We start from the raw sequence: 26,536 nt of genomic DNA on the forward strand, positions 1-26,536 counted from the left end.
ACCCGTCAGTGTTGCATTTAATGACCGAGCCCAGTGGTGGATACCAATGCACTTCTTTGATACCTTGGAGTGGGGTGCCTTTGCTTTTCACTTGGAGTCTGCTGAGAATTACAACCTCTGGGGAGTTATACATCGCGAGTGTTGTGACCTCTCCTTCCTGAATTGGGCTAGACTGTCCCTCACTCAGTGGGTCGGGTACTTTGTCCCTCTCCGCATTCTCCTGAACCACCCGATTGGCCTCATCTGTAGCAGCTGCTGCCTTCAATGAAGAAGTATCATTATAGGCCCTGTCATTGTTATCCACTAACTCCGAGCTTGTGTCATGAAAGACCTCACTGTTGTCAGGATTATTGTTGTGCATGCCTTGAGGATCCTTTGTGCCGCTGGGACCAGCGAGGGTATCCTTGTTCCTGTTTCTCCTTTTGTTTCTATTTTTTCCTTTCCTCGGAAGTTCTTCGCTTTGGTCCGAGTTTGCAGTTTCCTTGCCCGTTAGCTTCGGTGTGGTTGTGACTTCCTTCTTTCTCCTCGCTGCGTCGATGACCGAAAGCATTCGCCATGATGTGCCCTACCACTTTGCAATGGGGCAGAATTTGGGCGTTTTCCTACATCCACATCTTGCAAGAAGGTCTTTCCTTCCTCCTCCTCTACTTCAAACTGTTGTGGGATTGGTTTGGCGGATCAATCTCAATCAAAACCGACGATAGAAGCCAAAGTCCCCGCTCGTGTATGCTTATCCACCCCACTCGGGGACCCTGTGGCTCTGCCCATGGACATGAGGATCTCGTAGTCCCAATATTGCCGGCCGAGCTTTGGGAACTTTACCCAAACAAATGCCGTGGAGGTTCGGCTAGCTTTGGATCAAAGTCCGAGTCCATCTAGTGAGTCGCAGAATTTGCTCTCCAAATCGCCATGGTCCTCCTCCCGCATGCTCCGTAAATCTTCTTCACATACCAACCTTATCATAAAGTATCCCTTCCCCGGTGGCACTAGTTTCCAATCCCCTTGTGGCTTCCAGCGTGTCAAGTGCAATTTTTAACTTCTTCAAGCTTGATTTTGTTAAAATCTAGTCTACCAATGAGGCTGAATTGGCGCATCTCCCTCTTTCAACCGCTTGCTTAGCTAAAGCGGATTGACGACATGTTGCCTTTCATTTCTGGTCTTGGGAGGTCGGTAACATTTATTTGGTGTGGCTGGTCTCCGCGCACCTTTGTCCGCAAAGGAGAGAAAGAGCGAACAGCGTTTCATTCCTGCTTCGGATGTCTTTGCGGTGGTAGTGCTAATCAATGGTAGTCTTTGCGTCTTTTCCTGTGTTCACTTCTTGCCGAGCTTGGATATTATCTTGTGAAGCCTTACAAGGGTTTTCCAGCTCATAGAGATCCATGATATAGTGTTTCTTTTCTCAGCGCAGTGAGAGTGGGAGAATCAACTGACCAGACCTTTCAGAACTCACACTGTTAAACAATGGAGGATTTTACCTGAAAAGGAAGGAAGTATGAGTTTTGAGGAGATAAGACACGCTCACCAAACTTTTTTAACTAAAAGCGGCAAATTTGTAGTGCACTGGATCATAAAAGACAGAGTTAGAGTACTCTTAAGTTACTCCTTTTCTCAAACTTAAGATCCCCATTTTCTCAAACTTAAGGTTATCTTACAAACTCAAGTATGCCAAATTATTGGTGTAGAAAATTGTTTGTTGGTTTTCACTGTCACATACCATGTAACCGAATCATCTTGCTAGCATTTTTTAGTATTTGTAATTCTGTTATTCTGTATCATATTAATTTGATGGATTTTTTTTTTCTTTTGAGCTGATGGGATCATCAGCTACAAGCATTTGCTGCTTGTAGGATCATCTGTCCTCTCAGTTTTGTTCTTATAAGAACCTAAGGAGTGAAATTTGAACATGACGTCACTAAATCCCCTTTTGCACTTGCACTTGCATCTCCACCATAACAGACTCTTATTAGGCACTTGGTTTAGTTATATACAATGAGATTTCCTCTACTGTAGTGTATTTAATTTCACTATTTCTATTTTGATTGAAAAAGTTGTAAATCTAATAAACTGCCATAACTATTGGAAAAAAACTGGTTTCTGTAAACTGCCATAGTTATATACAATATGTGCTTGCTGGTTTCCGTAACGTGTGTGCATGCTGGTTTCCGTAACGTGTGTGCATGCTTGCTAAGATGACTTATGTATTAGAACCGAGTTACAGTGATAATTGCTGGCCCTTTTTCTCTAATTTTGGTTGCTTTTCAATCTTTCTATCATGTGTATGCATTTTAAGGACAGTAGAAGTTTGATTGAATGCAATCTTGAATACAAGACCACTTTGTGAAGTTAAATTACACATTGTTTCTGGTAATTGTTCGTATATTCTTATATGCATGCCTAAATTAATTTCTATCAATAGTGGTGTAGGAAGTTGATTGTTAATGGACTGTCCTTGGTTAGTTTAAATGTTTGGGTTTTCTTATTTTGTGATGTACAATTATTATCTCGTAGTAGGGAACACGGAAATGGATAAGAGTTGGATGCAATTGCCAAATAGGTTTTGGCCAGCGTATCAAAAAGGAATTAGGGATTAGCTTGAGAAGTAGTCATGAAGAGCTACTATATAAATAAGATATATACATTTCTTACCTTTTATGATTAAATTTGGATGCAACAACTCAAATATAAGTTATATTGTAGATTGCAGCAAGTCAAATTGTCCTTATACAGTAGTTTCAATTATTCATACCAACTTAAGTATGATAATAGATCGAGTGACTGCGATATTTTTTCCTCATTTTAATCTAGTAGTGTTGTTTTGTTCCACCATGTGACGTGTACAAGTATTTTTTTTTCCTTTGGTGAGATATGTTTCCTTTGCCATATTTATTAAAGGTGCAACATACTTGATTCATGTTTTCTTCTTTGATTACTAGAAATGGATAAGAGTTGGATGCAATCTCCGAATAGGTTTAGGCCCCTATAAAAAGGAATTATAGATTTTGTTGAGATTGCTCGTGGTCATACGATTTAACGGGCGGGACTAGATGTCCATGCAAACAATGCAAAAAATAGGAATTATAAGCACATCGACGAGGTAAAAGACGATCTAGACCTTTACGGCATGGACAAGAATTATACCCGTTGGGTTTTTCATGGAGAAGACTATGAGGAACAAAGTGACGATGATGACGATGATGTTGGTGAAGGGGTACAGTTTGATGGACTGGATGACATGTTTGAAGATTTGCAGGCTCCAATACACATTGATAATCTGGTGCCTAATGTGGAACATAGGGAATCAGGAGGTAATATAGATCCATTTGATGAACTTTTGAGTGAAGCACGTCAACCTTTGTATCCAGGCTGTAAATCTTCAAAGTTAGATTGTGTCGTGAAGCTGCTTCATTTGAAGATAATCAATCGCTGGAGTAACAAATCATTCACTATGATTCTCCAGTTGATTAAAGCAATATTGCCTGAAGGTGAGACACTCCCAAAGTCCCATTACGAGGCGAAGGCATTAATGCGTAACTTGGGACTTGGTTATATCTCAATCCATGCATGCAAGTATGATTGTGTGTTGTTTTGGAAAGAAAATGAAAATCTTCAAAATTGTCCAGAATGTAATGAGCCGAGGTATCAAGTCTTCGAAGGCAAGACTAAAAAATACCACCACGAAGGTGTTGCGTTACTTTCCACTTAAACCAAGGCTCAAGAGGCTATTCATGTTGAGGGTTAATGCTTTGCCAGATATGAGATGGCATAAAGAAAAACTTGAGCATGAGGAGAACGTACTTAGACACCCAGCAGATTCTAAAGCTTGGGGTGATTTTGACAAGGAACATGAGTGGTTTGTCAATGATCCTCTCAATGTTCGCCTTGGTCTCGCAAGCGATGGATTTAACCCGTTTGGGAATATGAGCGACCAATATAGTATGTGGCGGTCTTGGTTATGCCGTATAATTTACCACCGTGGAAGTGTATGAAAGAACCATTCACCTTCATGTGCCCTCTCGATCCTGGGCCTACATCGCTGGGAATGATATCGATGTCTATTTACGACCTTTGATTGATGAACTAAAAGAGTTATGGAATGATGGGGTGGAGACGTATGATCAAAGAGCAAAGGAAACATTTCGGTTGCATCTTTGCGGTGTTATGGACTATAAATTATTTTCCAAAGACTAGGTAATTTATCCGGTTTGGAGCACGAAAGGGAAACTGGCTTGCCCTAATTGTAACAAGGATACAGTTTCCATGTATTTAAAGAATGGCCAAAAGTTGTGTTATATGGCCAATCGTCGTTTTCTGCAGCCAAGGCATCCTTGGAGAACTCGTGGCAAACACTTATTTGATGGAAATAGGGAGAGCAGGTTGCCACCTACAGAGTTGTCTAGGGATGAATTGTTATCACAGGTGAACTATGTAGAACCTCTTCAGAAATTCGGAAAGCCGCCGCCTAACAAGAAGAGAAAGCGTACTGAGATGGAGTTGAATTGGACAAAGAAAAGCATATTTTTGAGTTACCGTATTGGGACACTCTTAAGCTACCGACACAACTTGGATGTTATGCATGTTGAGAAGAACATCTGTGACAATGTAGTGGAGACATTGTTAGATATAGATAGCAAAACAAAAGATTCAGTAAAAGCTCGATTAGATTTGGCCGCATTGGGTATAAGAAAAGAGTTGCATCTAATCCCAAGAAATGAAATGATCGATTTGAAAACGCTGTAAGAAATGAAATGTCACAATATTTTTTTTATACATGCCGCAGTGATGGAAAACAAAGAATATCTTTTACATACCCACCTAGTTTGTCAACGTTTTTGAAATGATACAACGAAGATGTTTTTCTGCCGTGCACAAAAACTATCCTCGAAGAGCTGTATAATCATTGGGTTTATACCAATGAACAAAAAAAAAAAAAAAAAAAAAGCAACGAACTTATCAACCGAATTGAAGCTCTTCCTATGAATGTACTAGAAAAAGAACTAGATTGTGCAATGATGAAACCCGAACAAGAATGCTTACCTAAAATGTATGATCCTCTTTTGAACGGATCCCTTCGTGGAACAATAAAAAAATTGGATTCACACCCAAGCATAAATGATTCTTTAATAAGCTCAATAAAAGATTCCATAAAAACTCTTTGTATAAATAAACTTTATGATATCCTTCCTACTGATTATCGAGAATTTGAAAAAAAAATTGATACATTTGATGTAGAGTCATTATTACCAAGCATTGAACATTTATTGAACTCAATAAGTGAATTTGATGAGGAATCAACTCCTAATTCTAATTTAAATTTAAAAGGGCTTTTTTATTTTCAGAACAAGGAAGATTTTATTCAAAAAAAAATTTTAAATATTTATTCGATGCAATTACAAACTATTCCAATGGTCAACCAATTAGAAAAAAATATATTGGAATAAATAAAAGGGTCCCCCGATGGTCATACAAATTGGTTGATTTTTTTGAAGAACTGGAAACTGAAGAAGAGTCAACCGAGGATCATGGTATTCGTTCACGAAAAGCCAAACTTTTAATCATTTTTAATGATAACAAGATGAAGAAAAATACAAATGTGGATACTACTATTAATCATGATCCAAGAGACGAGGTGGCTTTGATCGCTATTCACAACAATCGGATTTTCGCCGAGATCTAATCAAGGGATCGATCGTGCTCAAAAGACGTAAAACAGTTATTTGGGAACTGTTTCAAACAACTCAAGATTCTCCACTTTTTTGGACCGAGAATATACAAAACTTTTTTCTTTTTTTTTTTTTATATTTCCGAATGTTTATTTTTTAGGAATTGGGTGGGGGGAAGGTGTGGAATTCAAAATTTTGAATTCAAGAGGCGAAAAGCAAAGAATAATAAAAATGAGGAGAAAAAAAAAAGAATGAACGTATAACAATAGCGAAACTTGGGATACTATTCTATTTGCTCAAGCAATAAGGGGTTCTTTGTTAGTAATTCAATCGTTTTTAGAAAAAATATAATATTGCCCTCGTTGATAATAGCCAAAAATATTGTGCGTATACTATTATTTCAATTACCCGAAAGTGGTAATGCGAGGATTGGGAAGAGTGGAGTAGAGAAATCCATGTTAAATGCACCTATAATGGTGTTCAATTATCGAAAACGAATTTCCGCAAAATTGGTTAACCGAGGGTATTCAGGATAAAGATCCTATTTCCTTTACATGCGAAACCGTGGGCACGAGATCTAAGCTACAATCCTATCACGGAGATCCGATAAAAAACGAAAGGTAAAAAGGGTCATTTTATTTTTAACAGTTTGGGGAATGGAAGCAGAACTGCCCTTTGGTTCCCCCCGAAAAAAACCTTCCTTTTTTAAACCTATTTATAGAGAACTTGAAAAACAACTGATAAAAGTAAAAAATAAATCTTTTCTAGATCTAGAAATATTAAAAGTAAAAGAAATATTAAAAGTAAAAGAAATAGCAAAATGGTTTTTAACGGTATCAAAAAAAAAAAAAAAAAAAAAGATGGGTTATAAAAATAGTTCTATTTATAAAATATATAATGAAAGATTTTGCAAAAGTAAGTCCAATTCCATTATTTGGATTGAGGGGGGTATATGAATCGAATATTAAAAATAATAATTTAATAATAAGTAATCATATGATTCATGAATCATCCATTCAAATTAGAGCCATCGATTGGACAAACTATTCACTGACAGAAAAAAAGATGAAGGATTTGACGGATAGGACAAGTACAATCAGAAATCAACTAGAAAAAATAACAAAATACAAGAAAAACATATTTTTAACTCCAGATATAAAAATTAGTCCTAATGAAACAAGTTGTGATAATAACAGATTAGAATCTCCGAAAGAAATTTGGCAGATATTAATATTAAAAAGAAAAAATGCCCGACTAATGCGTAAATGTCACTATTTTTTTAAATTTTTTATTGAAAGGATATACATAGATATCTTTTTACATATCATTAATATTCCCAGAATCAATGTACAAATTTTACTTAAAGAAAAAAAAAAAAATGACTGATAAATACAGTTACTATGATGAAACAAATCAAAATACAATTTATTTTATTTCGACTCTACAAAAATCCATTTCTAATATTAGTAATAAGAATTCGCAGATTTTTTGTGACCTCTCTTCCTTGTCACAGGCATATATATTTTACAAATTATCACAAAACCAAGTTATCAACAAGTATCACTTGAAATCAATATTTCAATATCACGGAACAACCCCTTTTATTAAGAATATAATAAAAGATTTTTGTGAAACACAAGGAATATTTCATTCCAAATCAAGGCATAAGAAACTTCGCAAATTAGGAATGAATGAATGGAAAAATTGGTTAATGGGTAATGATCACTATCAATACGATTTATCTCAGACTAGATGGTCTAGATTAGTACCGCAAAAATGGCGAAAAAAAATAAATCAAAGTTTTTTGGTTCAAAATACAAACTCAAAATTTTTTTATTCATGTGAAAAAGACCAATTAATTCATTACAATAAAAAAAACAATTATGCAATGAATTCATTACCGAGTCAAAAAGATAAATTAAAAACCTACAAATATGATCTTTTATCAAATAAATATATTCATTATGAAGATAAAAAGGGTTCATATATTTCTAAAGGCCAAGCACAAGTAAATAAGTCCCGGGGATTCCCTATAATTACAACACATATAATTCTGAATTTTTTTTTTGCGGGAGATATAGATCTTAGTAATTATCTACGAAAAGATTATATTATTGATAGGGATAAAAATACGGATAGAAAATATTTTCATTGGAGAATTATTAATTTTTGTCTTATAAAAATATCAATATTGAGGAATGGGCAAATATAGATATCGAGCCGAATTTTAACATTAATAAAAATACTAAGACTTCGGATTAATAAAAATACTAAGACTTAATAACTAATTATTATCAAACAATTGAAAAAATCGATACAAAAAAAATGGATAATAAGGATATTTTTAATCTCGATATTTATAAACAAATCAACTCATCCAATCAAAAAAATATATGTTTTGATTGGATGGAACTGAATGAAGAAATACTAAATTGGCCCATATTGAATTTGGAACTTTGGTTTTTGCCAGAATTTGTGTTACTTTATCATGCATATAAGATTCAACCACGGATCATACCAATAAATTTACTTCTTTTAAAATTAAATATAAATCAAAATTTTAGTAAAAATATCAACGAAAAAAAAATGTTCATGTATCATCTAATAAAAAAAAATTGCTTAAATTTGGATTAGAGAATAGAAATCAAGAAGAAAAAACAACAACCGAGGAAAATCTTGGATCAACTGCAAAAAACCAAAATAATATTGTATTGGATCCATATTCATCAAGAAAAAAAAAAAAAATTAAAGAAGATTTTGGGGTATCGGACATTCAAAAACGTAGAAACAAAAAGCAATCTAAGAACGAATATAGCAAATGAGCTAGATTTATTCCTCGAAAGGATATTTTATTTTTCAACCGAGATGGGAACATTCTTTTAACCAAAAAATAATCCAAAATATCAAGGTATATTGTCTAATTGCTTAGATTGATAAATCCAAAGGAAGTTGCTATATCCTCTATTCAAAGAGACGATATGAGTATCGATGTAATGCTTTGATTCCAAAGACTACAACTCTTACAAAATTGATAAAAAGGGAATATTTATTATTGAAAGGGTTCGCTATCCATAAAATGGGATGGACAATTTCTCATGTACCAAACCATAGCTATTTCGCAAGTGCATAAGAGTAAGCACCAAACTAATCAAGATATCAAGCAAAAAAAAATATTAATAATAATGGTATTAGTGAATCCATTGCACAACATGAAAAGTTGTTTGGGAATAGAGACGAAAATCATAATGATTTTATTGTTCCTGAAAATATTTTATCTCCCAGGCGTCGAGAGAGCTTAGAATTCAAATTTGTTTAAATTCGAGAAATTTCAATGTTGGGGAAAGAACCAAAGTTTTTTTTGCAATGGGAATAATGCAAAGAACTGTGGTAAATTTTGTATGAGGATAAGCATCTTGATGTAGATACAAATAAATTTTTAAATTAAAATTATTTTTTTGGCCCAATTATCGATTAGAAGATTTAGCTTGTATGAATCGATATTGGTTTGATAACAATAATGGTAGCCGTTTCAAGATGTCAAGGATACATATGTATCCACGATTAAGAATTAGTTGATAATAAATTTTCTATGGATCAAGTGGCATATCCGGTATGGTATATGAAGGCAAACAAATATACGCACACCTTGTGTTATATTACATTACGGTACATGATAATGATTCGATGACTTTATCTTAACTTAGGCTTAGCAATTATATCTAGGAATGAATCATCATAATCTTCTTAATCTTAGGTCCAAAGTATTCTCTTTTTTGTGGGTGGAGAAATGTACTACCCTTTATATATCCATTGTATTCATAATCCTAATAAAATTGATAATTAGATTTGATAAAAAAAAGACGATATGAATAAATCCAGATTATTGTGTATACCAAATAAAAACCAAATTAAAATTACTAGTATTATTATTACTTGATCAAGAAAATCCATATCTGTAAAAATAAAAAAAAAAAAAATTTTTATGGTAAAAATTTATTCATTTCAGTTATTTCAAGAAGAAAAAATAAGGGGTCGGTTGAATTTCAAGTATTCAGTTTCACCAATAAGATCGTAGACTTACTTCCCATTTGGAATTGCAATGAAAAAGACTATTTATCTCAAATGAGGTCTACGGAAAATTTCAGGGAAAACGCCAACGGCTATTGGCTTATTTGTCAAAGAAAAACAGAGTACATTATAAAGAATTAATTAGTCAATTGGATATTCGGGAGCCAAAAACCTGTTAAGTTTATTTGAAGATTTATATTATACTATATTAGATTAGTTATTAGATTTTTAATTTTGATGAACTTCATTTCGTTTTCAGCAATTCATAGAATAATTAATCGGGAAAAAAAATATATGACTATACCAACTACAAGAAAAGACCTCATGATAGTCAATATGGGTCCTCACCACCCATCAATGCATGGTGTTCTTCGACTCATCGTTACTCTAGATGGGGAAGATGTTATTGACTGTGAGCCCATATTGGGTTATTTACACAGAGGAATGGAAAAAGAGTTGTCTAGGGATGAATTGTTATCACAGGTGAACTATGTAGAACCTCTTCAGAAATTCGGAAAGCCGCCGCCTAACAAGAAGAGAAAGCGTACTGAGATGGAGTTGAATTGGACAAAGAAAAGCATATTTTTTGAGTTACCGTATTGGGACACTCTTAAGCTACGACACAACTTGGATGTTATGCATGTTGAGAAGAACATCTGTGACAATGTAGTGGGGACATTGTTAGATATAGATAGCAAAACAAAAGATTCAGTAAAAGCTCGATTAGATTTGGCCGCATTGGGTATAAGAAAAGAGTTGCATCTAATCCCAAGAGGTGATAAGTTTGTAATGCCGCCAAAGATGCTACACATTGTCATCTTGAGAAAAAAATCTTTTTGAGTGGTTGAAGTCGGTGAAGTTTCCCGATGGCTATGCATCTAACATTTCTAGATGTGCAAATGCTAAAGATGGTAAGATAACAGAATGAAAAGTCATGATCGCATGTGCTCTTGCAACAACTTCTCCCAATTGCAATACGTGGTTTTGTGCCCAATGATGTAGCCATTGCATTGGTTGAGTTGGGAATGTTCTTTAAAGAGTTATGTTGCAAGACTTTAAAATTGGAAGTATTAGAGAAAATGGAAAAGGACATTGCGGTGATACTTTGTAAGCTCGAACAAATATTTCCTCCTGCATTCTTTGATGTAATGGTCCATTTGGCTATCCACTTGCCACGTGAGGGCGATACTTGGAGGACCAAAGGTCAAATAGGTGGATGTATCCTATTGAAAGGTGAGGTTTTCACGGTCTGTAATTTATTTTAATTTGAAATTAGCATGTTCAAGTTTTTATTTACTATATATATATTACATGTGTGTGTTATATGTAAACAGGTATCTACACACGCTAAAACAATATGTTCAAATAAAGCTCACCCGAAGGTTCAATTCTTTGAAGCGTATGTAGACACCGAATGTCTCACGCTTTTGCTCCATGTATCTTCAAGGAGTTGAAACTTCGGTTCAATCGTGAAGAACGAAACTATGATGGTGGTAATGAGAATCAACAGGTTGGATTTCCTGTTTTCACACGTAATGTTCGGCCTTTGGGAGCCTACACAAGTTCCATTCTTGATCCAAAGGACTATGCCAAGGCTCATTACTATGTGTTGAATAATTCAAGAAATTTCAACATATTTAGAGTAAGTTTTATTGCATTTAGCTTACCGAAGTCTTTTTTATCATCATCAACTACTCGAAGTTATTAAGTTTATATATATTTGATATGCATGCAAATAACACATGACAGAGCTTGAAATGCAAAGCTCACACAACTTACATGAGAAACAAGAAATGTTGTTTCCTAGTTGGTTTCAAAAATGTGTAAGAGCTCGTGTATTGCTACTTTTTATACAATGGTTATGAACTTGGATAATATGCTAATTATGTTTTCCTAATTTGGTGTACTAATTTTATGAATAGATGCAAGTATTGGCGCAGTGAGAACTCCTCCGGGGCGGCGGATGAATTATATTCATTGGCATGTGGGCCTCGATAAACGCGTGTGAAACGGTATAAGCGGATGCATTGTTAATGGGATTAGGTTTCACACCAAGGATCGAGAAAAAAATCTCCGAACCCAAAATAGTGGTGTTGAAGTAAAAGGGGAACACCAAGGAGAAGAGATTGACTTTTATGGTGTGTTAACTGATGTTTTTGAGGTTAGTTATCTATTTGGGAATCGAGTTTATCTTTTCAAATGTGATTGGTATGATGTTGGTAATAGAAGGACGGGGATTCAAACGGATGGTCACTTTACTAGTATTAATGGCTCCAAGACGTGGTATAAAGAAGACCAGTTTGTCTTAGCCACGCAAGCATGTCAAGTCTTTTACGTCGATGATACCAAATTAGGTGTTGGTTGGAAAGTTGTGCAAAAGACAAAGCCTCGAAACGTGTTTGATGTTCCAGAGAAAGAAGAAGCAGGTAGTGATGTAGCATATCAACAGGAAGAGCAGGTTGGGGTGAATATCGACAATGTCCAACTTGATCAAACTCATGAAGCAAGCAGCAAAGCAAGTTTCAAAATGCACCATTCACACCCATACGCCTAGATAGGGAGGATTTGGACCCAAACGAAGTTGATGCTAATGTGGTCGTGGGCAGCTATGGAAAGTCATCAAACCGATAACAATTTCATTATTGACGAGGAAGATGATGAAATAGATGACACATTAATGGAGTATTGTTCGAAGAGGAGCATGTCGATCCAAAGGATGATGATACGAGACATTGATTGAATGTTAATGAAAAACTTCATTATCCATTTTGTATGTTGGTAATCTATATCTATCTATATATCTATCTATATATATATATATATATATATATATATTTTGTATGTCATGCATTCACATTAAGTGTTAAAGCATATTCTAGCTAGGACAGGTTGTTTGGATTGCATTACATTAAGTGATAGTTTTGTTGTTGGATCTATTTCGTGCTAAGTCAGGTACATGCTTATATATTAAGAATTGAAACTCTCAATTTTAATGCTATATTAATTTTTTTATATATGACTTTTAATGTGCTTTATTATTGTATTTAGATTATGTGCCATTTGATATCAATTGTTTTTTATCAAATTTAAGTTTTGCATGTATAGCTATGACGCTAGGTGTAACTCGACGAGTGAGAGCACAACCAATGTCAGCGGTTAGCGAAGTGAACACATCAAGTATTGGTAATAAGATTATATTTTGATTTGTTTAATGCATTGGATAGTTCAATAATAAAAGACTAGGCATCTTTTTTTCTTCTTTTTATGAATGTTTTTGTTAACAGCTCCAACTAACTAAGAAAAAAGAGGCAAGGCTATGAATAAGAAACTCATTGATTACAAAGCTGCTACTGGTCAAAAACCTAGGATAGAGATCCACAAAGATCATGCAAGACCTGTGGGAAGGTGGAGTACTCAATTAAGTGAGGGAGATTGGAGTAGTAGTGCGACAACATGGACCTCTTACAGGCAGATGATTGGGATAAAGTGGAAGAGGATGTGAGAGGACCATTACGTGATCGCATTAAGGTAATAAAGTTTTTATTCTAGTTGCATGGCATATCGAATGATTCCTTGTAACTTTGTAATGCATTTCTTGTAGGACAAGTTTGATGTGGATATGCAACTTCCACATGTGAAGTACGTCGTGGACAAGATATTAGGGGAGCTTAAGAGGATATAGGTGTCTTCTTCACTTGCACTATAAACGCGTTTTGGAAATGATGCAAAGTGTACGGCCAAATGAAATCCTTATAGTGGCGTGGGCAAGATAAATGGGATGCTTGTTGTGATTGGTTTGAAGGAAGATTTCAAGGTATGATAGTTTACTTATTAGTCTTCTTTAAATGGTTATTGTTGGCTGGTTATTGTTGTGATTGGTTTCATGTGTTTTGAGGAAATTAAGGAAATCTAGAAGAGGATATAATTATATTTTTGAGGTTGAAGTGGTAGTCTGGCTATGTTCCAAGGAAAGGATTGTTCTAATTTTTTTTATTAAGGCTGAGACCCTTTGTTTTCCTCTTAACTTGAGATTAGGCAATAATGCAGCTCTTTACATTTATCCCATCTTAGTTCAAAGTTGAGTCCAATGAGCCACTGATTATATGATTATATTATTCAAATACAACTTGTAATACAATATTCATTTTACTTCAGAAAATTAGCGAAAGCGAAATCAAAATGTCGGCAAAAGCTCTCAACAAACCATTGTGCTGGTTCAAAGTCATTTCTACATTTCTTCGAGGAATCGGTATATTTTTTATTTACATAATTTATGTTGCTTTGGAGTTGTGTACTATTATTTAAAATAAATTATGCGTTTTCAAATATTTTTCAGCGCGACTCTGAAACCCAACAAACTGTGGGAAAGATTGAATTCTACCGTCGAACCCACTTTAGTAGTAAGGGATGGACTAGTCCTGTAGCTCAGGAAAATTATGTAAGTTAAATGACTCTTACTTGCTTTTACCATTGCACTTTAATTTCATATATTTATCCCTAGTTTAAACTTACAGAACCGGATGCGACAACTTAAAGTTGAGTCTGAAGCAGAAGGTGGTGAGCCAAAGACTGAGGATGAAATTTTTAGTACAGTATTGGGTGTAAGATCTGGATATTATAAAGGCCTTGGGCATGGTGTCATGCCACCATCAGCTAGAAGGATGAGATCCATTCACTTAGAGGAGGAAGTGCAAAGGAGCAGTGCTGAAGAGGAAGTACAAAGGACGAGGGCTGAGGAAGCTGAAAAACGTAATGACGAGCTCACTGCTGAAATGGTATCCCAAAGAACTAAATTGGAAGAGGTTTTGGCCGTTCAAGCTAGGATGGAGGCTTGGATGCTACAGTTCAGTGGAGGTTCTCAATGGTACGTAGTTTGAGAACTTTAAGCAAGTAAGAAATATTGGTATCTTATCTTCTGTTAATGATGTATTGGTTTTTTTTTTTTTTTTTTTTCACACAATTAGGGATATATGATTGACAATTAGGTGTACACATCGAGGCATTGATAATTCCTTGAAAGCTTGTTGTGTCTGAACCTTTAAGACGTCAGATAACCAGTGCCATAGTTCCTTAGATATTGTATGACATTTTTTTATTTTTATTTTAATGAAATTGTGTTGCCTCTGCATCAGCTTCTGCCCCCTATGCTTCCTTTGCAGCCTCTATATAGGTAGTTAGCCCATTCTCGATTGGCATGTGAAAACAGCCAGATTCTCCCCAGAGCCGAATTACTTCGATCTGACGTAGGAGAAAGTAGACACGCCTTATATATCCCACGCGGGATAACCAGTCCCAAAGCGCTAGTTATAAAACCGAAAAGGAGAACAACCATATTCTGTTCTCCTTATAATGGAAACAGGCTTCTATCCTTAGTGCTATATCCATAGTAGTAGAGATGCTATCAATACGTAAAGAACTAAATTTGACATTTTCATGCATATAATTGCAATATTTGGGTCTTATTTTACCTTTTGTGATCATTCTTTAACGGGGTACTAAATTGTCCAAAAAAAAAAAAGGGTACTAAATTGTTATTTTGCGGCATTTGGATAATGCAATAAAACATTGCCCTCCCTCTCTGTATTGGCGTCAGTATAGGAGTAGCATATTTGAACATCTTTTGTAACTTTTAGAACCAATGCAAATCAGGAACATAGTGAGCTTGTATTCTGGTAGAATTTCAGTCAACCTATCCTGCCTTGATTTCCATATCAAGTTTCTAATGCCTTCTTTCATCTTTTCGAGATACATCACAATATATTGATTCTACTTCAGTAGGCCCTTGTTGATTAGTTTGTTTCTGTACTGCTTAAAAGCCACAATTTGCATGATGTTTGCAATGGGTAGACTTTGGACATTATTTTGGTGTTAGCTCCAGTTTGCACTTCTCACAACACGTTTTGTTTTTAACTTTTGATATGTTGAAACACGATTCGACTCTAGGGGTAATCTCTCAATGAACTCACATTTTACTCGGGAGAGCTTTTTCATACATCTTTGATCAATTCAGAGGAAATGGAAAGGAAAACTTTAGTTTCAATCTTCTTCAGTGAGTTTTGGTGCCTAGTTATTTAGGGGCTGGATTTTTTAATGCACTTAATTCTGGACGTCTATGCATGTGTTTCCTTTTCTATTTTATTATAATTATTAACTTGTTGTTGTGTGAAATCTCGTGTGCTCTCACAAGCCATTTTTCCCCATTTGTGTGAGTCGTCACCTGAAATGAGCAACGGCTGTGGTGCTTAATTCCTAGGATATAGCCATTGACAGAAGATGCCCTCTCGGATTTAATTTCTTCATTGAGATTTTTACTTCTTGTTCATAGTGGTTCAAAAAATCTAAATCTTTACTGATCTGCTTAGTAGTTATATATCATTGCCTATTACAAGTAATGTCAGAATCGTCTGATGTATTGTCATAAGAAGGGCTTCCAACTGCTTGGAAAGGGCCTTGGGACATCAGGCAATAGTCCCACCCACTAGCTTAGAGGCGGTAATGAGGTGTGTAACATGCCTTTTATACACTGGTGTATCTGTTCGCTGATACTTGTGTTGTTTTCTTGGTGCATACTGGATATGCAAGAATGTGTCAGAAATCCCACGCCCGATACCTTTACATCTGACTGCCATCTGTTGGAACTGCCTTATCCCACACGGGATAACCAGTCCCAAAGCGCTAGTTATAAAACTGAAAAGGAGACATTGGGAGGGTCTATTTAGAGCATCAAATGGCTTTATGCTAGTAATAGGATCAAATGAATGGTGGTGAACAGCTGGTTATTCAAGTCTTACTCACTTAAAGTTTGCTTGTGATCTTCCTTATCACCAATGCTAGCAAAAGAATCCTGGAGAATGTGTCTGGCTTCTTGGAGAGAGACCTAACAATCTATTGGAAAAATCATCGATAATGAGAAATGTAATACCTTCATGAATGACATCTCTAATGCCAAGAAGGTGGAAGTTCATAATACATTTGGAATTAAATGGGGAACTCTACTTGAGAGGTATTTGGGTGAGCCCTAGCTCTGCTAGTTGAGACTTACTTTCGAGAAAAAATCATTAAAATTTGGGCTGTTAGAGCCTTGTTTCCAAGGGGAGATCCGATTAGCTAAACACATGCTTACTAGTGTAACAATCCATAATATGGCGACTACTAGTGACCGACCTCGGTTTAAAAAGAATATGTAACCATGCTTAGGAATTTTCTTTTGTCGGGTAATCCGTCTGAAAAAGTTGATTGTTTGTTAAGTGGGATAATCTTGCGGATGCCAAAAAGATGAAGGGGCATAGGAATGAAGAATTCACAGGCATCAACATGGATATGCTAATAAAGCAAGCATGGGCATTGCAGAATGAAAATGCCCACTCGTGCGGATGTTAAGAAAGGGGGATCCAAAACATCAAATGTTTGAATTGAAGTTGAGTTAGCGCTGAAAGAACTGCCCAACCACTAGTCATGGGTCTCTGGAAATGGAGATGATGTTCATGTTAGTTTATTTTACTGGCTGGAAAGATGGAATAGAAAGTGACAACAGATTTGGGAAGGCAATCAAATTGTCTCTTAGTAAGTACATATGCAGAGAGGGGAGGGGGGAGGGAAGGGATACTTAAACAAAGCAAGGATCTGAAACACAAAACATCAACTGTTTGAAGTGAAGAGAAGTGAAGTTAAGATGAAGAACTGCCCAACCACTACTCATGATCAAATGGAGATGATATTCACGTCTTAGAATTTTATTGGGGGCTGGAAGGCAAGTCGTCCTTCTCTTAGAAAGTACGTCAATATGAATGGATGGAACTTCTTTTGCATCATGAATCAGGTGTACCTGAATCAAGTCAGGGTATTTATATTTAGAACTTCGGCTCCGATTACTGAACAAAAATGAAACAAGTGTTACGGATGAATTCAACCAATGGCCTCTTCTCTGTTAAAACGACTTAAGGTTGTCATAAAAAGGCCAAAACCTCGTTTATACAAACTTAATATACACCGGGCGAGGTGGAGCATCCTTTTCCGGTTAAGCCTCTAGAGTTGGGTCGTACTTTCGACTTCGATCCCGGGTCCGGTCGACCTAACCTTGATGAAGGAGTGGATAACACGACCCCGAGAGTTTGAAGTGAGGAGCCAAAGGAGTGACAACTGATTCGAATTTTCAGCCCAGCATAGCGGTTTATCATCGAAACGCGCGGCGGCAAGCAGCAGCCTCTGTCGGCGGTCATGTTTCTCAACTTTGCAATCTCTCGCATCGACTTGGGATTACAGCATTGCTTTTCAAAGAAAAGCTTGTCTTTGCCTGCATCGCCGCTCCCCCTCTGCTTCCTCCTTTGCGCCTCTTTCAAAACGGCCATATAGCGGTTTCTCGCATCCGAACCGCGCATCGCGGAAATACCGTTCAAAGACAAAGAAGGGGCTTTGGCCCCGCCTCCGAGAACGATAAAAGCTCGCTGCCGTAGAGTCTCGGTCGGTCGCCCTGTAGCAAGTGCCTAGCTCAGCTCCGATCAAGCTATGTCACTGTAGACAACTCTGGAATTTGGAGAAAGAGAAAGACGTTATGGGTTAATGGGGTTTCTGCCTTAGCTGCTTGTTAAGATGCGGGGTAAGCTGCCGGTAGATCTGGTTAATCAACGGGCTTTGGCCCTGCCTCTCAATCTGCTCGAACTCAAAAAGTAACAGCACCTGGATTTGCCCCTGCACCTGGAGCTGGAGCAAAAACCGCTACACGGCCGGTAGAGCGCGTAGCAAGTAAGAAAGCCATAACAGTTCAGAGGTAGTAAGGGCGAGTGCCTTGTGCTCTGCTTCGGCACTAGACCTGGAAAGAGTCGGTTGCTTTTTGGAAACCAAGTTGAGGTCCCATCTGGTCTACAAAAATAGAACTAGAATGCGAACTACTGCCTTTAGCTACAGGGACAGTTTCACCGACCTAACGACCAATAAACTACGGTGGAATCATCCTATTTATTTTCACTTCCTTATAGGCACCTCTAGAAAGCTTTGGTACGGACTCTAAGGATGACTCCCATAGCCCCAAAAGGCGAAGGGAGTAATCCATCGAGAGTCGATGAACGAAAAAAAGAATGTATGTAGCTCGGATTGTTCTTGTTCTCTCCGGATCGTCATCTGTCGGACAAATAGGTTTACTTTGAGTACGGTTCCACACAAGCCTAGGTTAGGGCAAGAAAAGGATAAGTCAACCCCTAAGGGATATTCTATCTTAACTTGCCAGTCTAGGGGTATGGGTTTAACGTCACAGTACACAGCAGTGATATCTTGGCTTCGATGCTCGTTGACTACAAGAAAACTGGTTTTTGCCCACGGTCTAAAACCGTGGGAAAAGGGTTTTGGACCGTCGCAGGACCGTGGGGTTTTTGTGCGTCGGCAATGGTATGCCCACAGTCATGACCGTCGGTAAAGCCTACCAATAGCTACGGTCGTTGCGTCAGTTATTGCCGTCGGTATGGCCACGGCAGAAACCGTGGGATAGTCCGTGGCAAAAAGTCAGTTTTTCCTACGGTCGTAATGCGTGGGATAAGATCAGTTTTTCCTTCAGCCAGAGGCCGTGGGTTATACTATATTAGCCACGGCTTTGGACCGTGGCAAAACTCTTTTTTCTATTAAAAAAAAATTAGTTGGCTGTTTTCACATATCAACCTGTTTCTACACATTCTTTCCAATTACACAACCTCCAATCATATCAACAAAACTTTCTACAAATTCTTCATTGCACAATTATCAAAAGATAGAATTCCAAGTGCAAAAACAAAACAAACATAACAAATGAAAAAGTAAACACGGAACAACTTAATAAGGGGAAATACAAGCCATTACAAGGAAAGCATAAGTTATGTTCCGACTCTAAAATAAGAACATGGACTTGAACACGCCCATCTTCATCATCCAGCCTTCACGATACCATTAATCCAAGTCTAACCTTTTACATACTTTGCGCACTTCATGCTTGCCAAGACGTGCTGCAAATCCTGCAATATGGCTACCCGAGATTTCATACTAATCAACGTCAAAACTTGCTTTATACTCATCAAACTAGTTGCCAACCCTAGTAACTGGTTTAAAGTTTGTTAACTCGTTATTCGTTAAGATGATGCCATGCATAATCAGATTAGTGGAACTAAATTAAAGTCTAAGAAAACTCAATCATTAACAAGGAACGGCTTATAATGGTAGGAATGTAAAATACTTACCACTAAAATCAAACAAAATATAATTAAAGTTTGTTAACTCGTTATTCGTTAAGATGATGCCATGCATAATCATATTAGTGCAACTAAATTAAAGTCTAAGAAAACTCAATCATTAACAAGGAACGGCTTATAATGGTAGGAATGTAAAATACTTACCACTAAAATCAAACAAAATATAAAGTCAAAATTGCATACATGAAGCAAAGCTTCATTGGAGCAGATGTTACTTCTATACAACTTGACACTTTCGTAGTAGAAGTAGGTGAAACAGATGTTAACTATATTTCTATACAACATTTAAGTAGGTGAAACAAATGCTTTCTATGTTAAGTCTTACCCCGAGGGCACCATGTAATGATATCAACCACTTATCTTGGACATAATTTTTATGCTAACTATGTTTCAAGTCAAACTTGCATTGGGATTTAAAACAAAGCAAATTTACAAGGTTCTAAGAGCAAGAACAAATAGCACCATGTGTGTAGTAATTCACTTAAATATGAGATAAACACTCATGGGTCCTCCACTACATATAGTACATGGTGCTATATATAGTAATGCATGATGAAACTCTGTCTCGAAATGAAATTGTTAAACTAGATAAAATCATGTTATACATAAGGAAAATGAAAAATTTCCCATTTCAACATTCAAACATAAGACTAGAAAATTAACACACCAAACTTACAAAAAAAAAGAGTGAAGCTTGTGTACACAGGCAAGTTACAATCTTTGGGTTGCCAACGCCACTTAGTATAGAAACATCAGGTCTACCATTCTCATAACACCTAAAACCTTCATCCAAACACAAACAATCTCTTTCCGATACAATGCATTTGTTTCCGAGAGTAGTATTACTAGTATAGCAATACTAATTACTAAAGCAGAGTACCCCTGACCATGCACATCTCCTCAAGATACTGATGAAGTGATTTCCATCAGGAACATTAACATCAACCAAAGAAGGCAAAGCTCGAAGTATCTCTCTTGTTTGCAATACTATCTGACTGTTTTCTTGAAACCAAAACAAAAAACTTAAATAAGGACTATTGAATTTCACACTCGAATAAAATTCATACTTTGTACAAATACACGGTGGTTTGAGCCATGAGACACCAAAATTTATTAAATGGATTTAACTCGCCCACATGAAATCATGTTTAAGCTTTTGTTAATGAAAAATAAGAGAGAAAGTGATGGGGTTTTTGGCATAGAAAGGAGAGAAGAGAGAAAATGGATTTTTTTTCTCATGTAAATTCAGTTATTCTTGATTTAATTTTCTTTAGATACAAACAACCAATAGGGGCTGACTTCGTTATTTTTTGTGTCATGGGCCATGTGGGGTAGTCGCACCCTTATTTCATTCATATATCACATTAGAGCTGCTTAGGTGGCAACTCAAAAGTACCAGTATTGTTGAGCATGCTCAATCAAAGATATGAATTTACTTTTTCAAGCTCCCTATATATTGTAGCTTTTGCAAATCTACTAAAACCATAACTCTTGATACTAAAACCTACTATATTATAAAGGAACGCCGTAAACCTTTTAGAACTCTATGTAACATGGACACGCCAAATTTGGAAAATAATCCGCGTTGGATATGTATCTACTGTCCGTGTCGGACACATTGTATGTGATATACCTAAAATTTTCAGAATTTGCCGTGTCGGATACGGACACACCTATCCGTGTCAATTTAACTTCGGAACTCAATTTAAAAACTTCAAAACTCTTGTAAATACTGCCTAAATAATAAAATGAAAATAAAAAAAGTGATTATCAATTTCTTTCTAGTTATGATATCCTACATCACATCCATACCAGGAAAGGCAATCTCTGACAAGGGACACGTATTCAAGAGTTTCGAAGGCACGAAATCCCAGTATTGTATGATCAGAGACAAGGGCGCGAGGCACTAAGTTTCCTATGTGGCAGCTTGGATTCAATAGTGCTATCATGCTATTTTCACCCAAAATTACTACCACAGTGACGCATTTGACACAGGATATATAGGTAGTTCAATCATGGGTAGTCAAGCAGGATATACGGGTATCAGGTTTGTAGTTTGTACTTCATTTTTGTATTTGCAGGTAATTGAAGCCAAATTGTGTTTAATTCCGATAAATGAATTTTACCTAGCTACTTTGTTCCACTTTCCCTAGCTAAAAGAAAAATATGGGAGAATGCTTGTGGGCGACAAGTGCAGGAAGTGAGGATTTATACAAAAGTTACATCTCCTAAAAATCACCACAACAATGAGATATATTGACATTAACCATTGGGGATGCTCTAACACAATCGGAAATGCCCCAACTTTACTGTATTTTCCCCATAATGATATATACTAGAAAAGATTTAGCATAAAGTTATGAAACAAAAGAACTAAATGAGTTAAACTAAAGTTCATGTCAAAACTGTACCTGACAGAGAATTCTCCACAGGAATTGTTGGCATCTGATTGGGCATACAACTTTGTTGTTTCAACTGCCGCATAAGCTTTAAAGATAAGGAGCGGCCAGTGCCTTCATAGCGTTGAAAAGAATATACAATCAACAGTTAGTGTGAGCGAAGATCAATGAAGACATTGTATAAAATAACTTGAATAAGATAACTGACGCATGTTGTACCCATTAATAGTAGATGAGAGAAAGATGAGATAAGGACCAAACAAAGACTTCACAACTGGCAATGGAATCGCAGCTGCTTCATCAACAACCAAGAGATCAACTTAGGATAGCTGTTCACTCTCAAATGGCTGAATATACTGTAAATCAGTTCAACTATAACCCATATTATACATAATCATACCTATCTCATATACAAAAGTCAGGCATTGACCCCTTTTCTGGGGGTTCACCCACGCACTAATTTCCGACTTTATTCTAAAACAATCTATAAGGAATAAGAGTAGGCTTTGAACAAGTAAATTATGCTTTTTCATAAGAGTAGGCATTGAACAAGTAAAGAATGTGTTGCAAGTACTTAGCAGCTCCTGGAGAACAGAACAAAGATATACATTGACCAACTTATAAGAAAACTTGATGCAAGCCCAGACAACTAAAAGCTAAACACCCCAATTCATAAATTCAGTCCAACAATACCAAGTAAGACATAAGAACGGTAATAAAAAAAAAAAAAAAAAATAAAACCAAAAACAGTTAAACCATCAATACAATGAGATAAATATTAAATTCTTTACCTTGAATAAAGGTTGCACGTTGAGGACAGTCGAATAATCTGAGATGTTTGGTCGAAAGATAAATTAGGTCTTGATGATTACATACTCACAAGTGCAACATCGATTAAAAAAAAAAAAAAAAAAAAAAAAAATAGTATAATAAAAGATTATACGTCACCTTCAACTTGTAATGGGGGAGTTCGGAGTAGGGGTGATAAAAGGGCCGGGCCGGGCTAGCCCGGCCCTCAAACCATAAAAGCCCTCATGATTGAGGGCCGGGTCAGCCCGCCCCTATTTGATATTGAGGGCCGGGTCGAGTAGGGTCAAGCATGAAAACTCAAGCCCTTAACTCCCCCCCCCTCATTTTGAGGGCCAAATGAGGGCCGGGTCGGGCCCGGTCTAATTATACTTCACTAGTTTACTATTTTTTTTGTAATTTTTTTTTTTTTTTTGTAATTGATTTAATGATATGTATATAAGTATACAAAACTAATTCTTATATCTTTAGAAAAAAAATAGATAGAGATGGTGGAAGAGATGATATTCTTAAAATATCTACATTTTTAATACTTAACTATGTTGTTAGGTTGGATTTGATTTATGTATGACTTATATACATATCATTAAATCAATTACAAAAGTGCATATATTATATTATGTTATAATTTATCCCCTATTGAAAACTAATTTAATAATTTTTTTATACAATTTAGATAATTATAGTATAATACATAAATATAATGTAAAATAACAAGAAAATATGGTTTTCTTTTAGGGTTTACACAAATATATAGTATAATACATAAATTATCACATTTATTTTGGGTTTACACAAAATAATCATAATTCACTTTTCTTTTTATATTTGAACTCTTTTACTCAAATTACAAAATACCTCATATGATATGTGGTAAACTACTATTATTAAACATCATTTGTAGTGAAAATATTTAGTTCAAATAGGGATAATTGTGGTACCTTACATATATAATGTAAAAAAATAAAATATATCTTATCGAAAAAAAAAAATACTGAGGGCCAAGTGAGGGCTTGGAAGGGGCCAAATCTTGGTAGGCCTATGCTCCAGAACCTAGACCCTAGCCCGCCCCTAACAAGCATGAGGGCCGGGCCAGCCCGCCCCTCAAATCTGTGAGGGCCAACTTTTGAGGGTTTTGACGCGCATTTTTGAGGGCCGGGTTGAGGGCCTGAGGGCCAAATTATCACCCCTAGTTCGGAGAAGAGAAACAAAGCTTGTAATCCCCTTCCCGTTCTATAAATCATATGAAAATAAAAATTGAAAAATTAGTTCTCCTAATTTTGTCAAATAAAACCCTAAAAGGAAAAAAAATCGGTGCTTGAAACAGATTTTTTGCTTTACTTACCTTGTCGAGATGAGAGAAGTAGAAAGAGAGAGAGAAAGAGAGAGAAAAAGTGGGGGGGGGGCGGCTAAATTGGTGGTGGTGAGGAAGAAGAAAATAGAATAACTGATCGATTTAGTATTCGAGTGTATGTTTTAGCAACAGTTTCGGGCCCTAACCCCACGGTCAAAACGCGTGGATGTGAATCTACAGCAAAAAAAAGTCTTACCCGACGGTTTCTCTCTGGGTGACACCCACCCCCAAGTAATGTAAACCGTGGGTAATGGTATTTAAGTATGCTTACGAGCTTAAAACTATTTGCTACGGTCAATAATCGTAGGAAAAATAGCAAGGGTTCATGACCGTGGCAAAAAATATCGGGTATCCGTGGGCAAAAGTCCATTTTCTTGTAGTCCGAAGTGCCACCGTATCCGCAGGCTATAGCCAAGAGTTAACGGAGCCAGGTTATTGCATGTCTACGGGCCCTAAACGAGACTTCGAATAGAAGGTAATAGAGTGAAGGACAACTGAAGCCCTAAACGAGCTAGAAGCCCATTTCTACAACGAGAAATATCTCGTTTTCAGACTCTAATGATAGATGGGACCGATAAGGTAAAAAACGTGTTCTAACGATAAGAAAGCAGTTATTGAGTCAAACCAATGAATGTAGCAACGTGTTGACAAATATACCACACCTCCCTCTTATGTTGTGCCTGGAGTTGGGAATGAGCTGCTATGCCCACAACTCTTATTTGAGTCCTTTTATTTTGAGTATACAGGAAGCATCCCACGCCCGATACCTTTACATCTGACTCTGCCATCTGTTGGAACTGCTTTTTGTAGTTGAGCTTGTTTGCTTGATTTACTTGATGTTTAGCCTTGCTTATTTTATTGTTTCATTGGTGATAACTTTATGACACGAGGTTTTTTAATGGTTTGGCATTTACATGTACAATTTAGTTCAAAATTTATTAGCTTTTGGCTATTTTTGTCTTCTTATTTGATCTGTACCTTCATGAATGTGATCGAGTTATAACTTTGATAAGTTCTTTCTAAGCTTTTGGCTATGGGCACCAATTTACGCACGCTTATAGGAGGTGCATAGTTTCACATGCATTGCCAACTTGTGTATATTAGGTTTATTAATATTTCTAATAAATTTACTAAAGTGATTTTTTTTTTTTTTTTTGTTGTGCCAGATTGGTCGATTGGTTGCCAGAAGTAGTAGAATCAAGAAGAAGCTCCGAGTGGATGCTGCTCAAATTAGCATGCTATAGACATTATTTGTGGAATTTTAGTTTTGAATAATTCGTCTAAATTTAGTTGAACATTGTTAAGATTATGTGAGACGATATTTTTTCACAAAAAATAGTTATGTGAATTCTTTAAGATCTTTTGTATTGAATGATTTGGTAATGAAATTCATTTTGTTATGATTTGTGGTGAATTGTTATAGGGTTACTGTGTTCTATAAAAATTGTTTTGGGCAGGATTATGTAAATGAAAATGTACAGGTATATATATGAATTGCACCATTTGTAATGCTAAATCGTCCCAAATAAAGCGTGTGTTTTTAAGAATTTATATCATTCGCAACAATTTTGGTGTAGCTAAAAGATTTGATTCTACCGTAACGTAGACACTTTTGCCACACTTAGTGTGTCGCTAAATTTATGGACGCGCCTGTTGCCACGCCAAATGTACGACTAAAAATTCAAACTTTGTGCAACGGAAATAGTGTAGCAAAAGGTTGCCTTTTATGATGCCTAGTTGTGCACTAAAGGTATCACTTTTGCAACGCCATCCTAGTTGTTACAAGCTCTCTTTTCGCGGCGTAAGCCGCAAATAGTTTGAAATAAATTTGCAATTAACTTAATTTTCATAAATGAATTAGCAACGGAATTAGTGTATTAGCAGCGCCCATAAGCGTCGCAACAAACTAGGAACATTTGCCACGCCACTTTTGGCGTTGCATTTGAGTATTTGAGACGCACTTTTTAGCCACGCCTTTGCAACGCCATCTGGTGCGTTGTGACAGATCTTTTGCCACGCTCAAAGGCACCTTTAGCG

The 26,536-nt window shown here is 36.3% G+C and overlaps 1 protein-coding gene and 1 long non-coding RNA gene across 3 annotated transcripts; one reads left to right on the plus strand and one right to left on the minus strand.

Annotated features, from left to right (window-relative positions):
* Nucleotides 1-13,916: 13,916 nt before the first annotated feature.
* On the plus strand, nt 13,917-25,893 carry LOC147519293 (uncharacterized). The gene is made up of 4 exons (XM_086594848.1): nt 13,917-13,977; nt 14,065-14,166; nt 14,243-14,592; nt 25,666-25,893. Coding segments are annotated over exons 3-4 (345 nt in total). The 5' UTR covers nt 13,917-13,977; nt 14,065-14,166; nt 14,243-14,248; the 3' UTR covers nt 25,667-25,893.
* On the minus strand, nt 20,852-23,318 carry LOC147519294 (uncharacterized). Of its 2 annotated transcripts, none has more exons than XR_015214206.1 (5): nt 23,287-23,318; nt 23,130-23,167; nt 22,558-22,630; nt 22,351-22,452; nt 20,852-20,934 (listed from the first exon to the last, which is right to left on the minus strand). It is a non-coding gene; the product is annotated as an uncharacterized LOC147519294 (long non-coding RNA). The 2 variants fall into 2 exon arrangements; XR_015214207.1 differs by having other exon boundaries at nt 20,852-20,941.
* Nucleotides 25,894-26,536: the final 643 nt, after the last annotated feature.

The sequence above is a fragment of the Coptis chinensis genome, chromosome 2 (assembly GCF_015680905.1).
Source record: "Coptis chinensis isolate HL-2020 chromosome 2, ASM1568090v1, whole genome shotgun sequence".
Taxonomy (NCBI): domain Eukaryota; kingdom Viridiplantae; phylum Streptophyta; class Magnoliopsida; order Ranunculales; family Ranunculaceae; genus Coptis; species Coptis chinensis.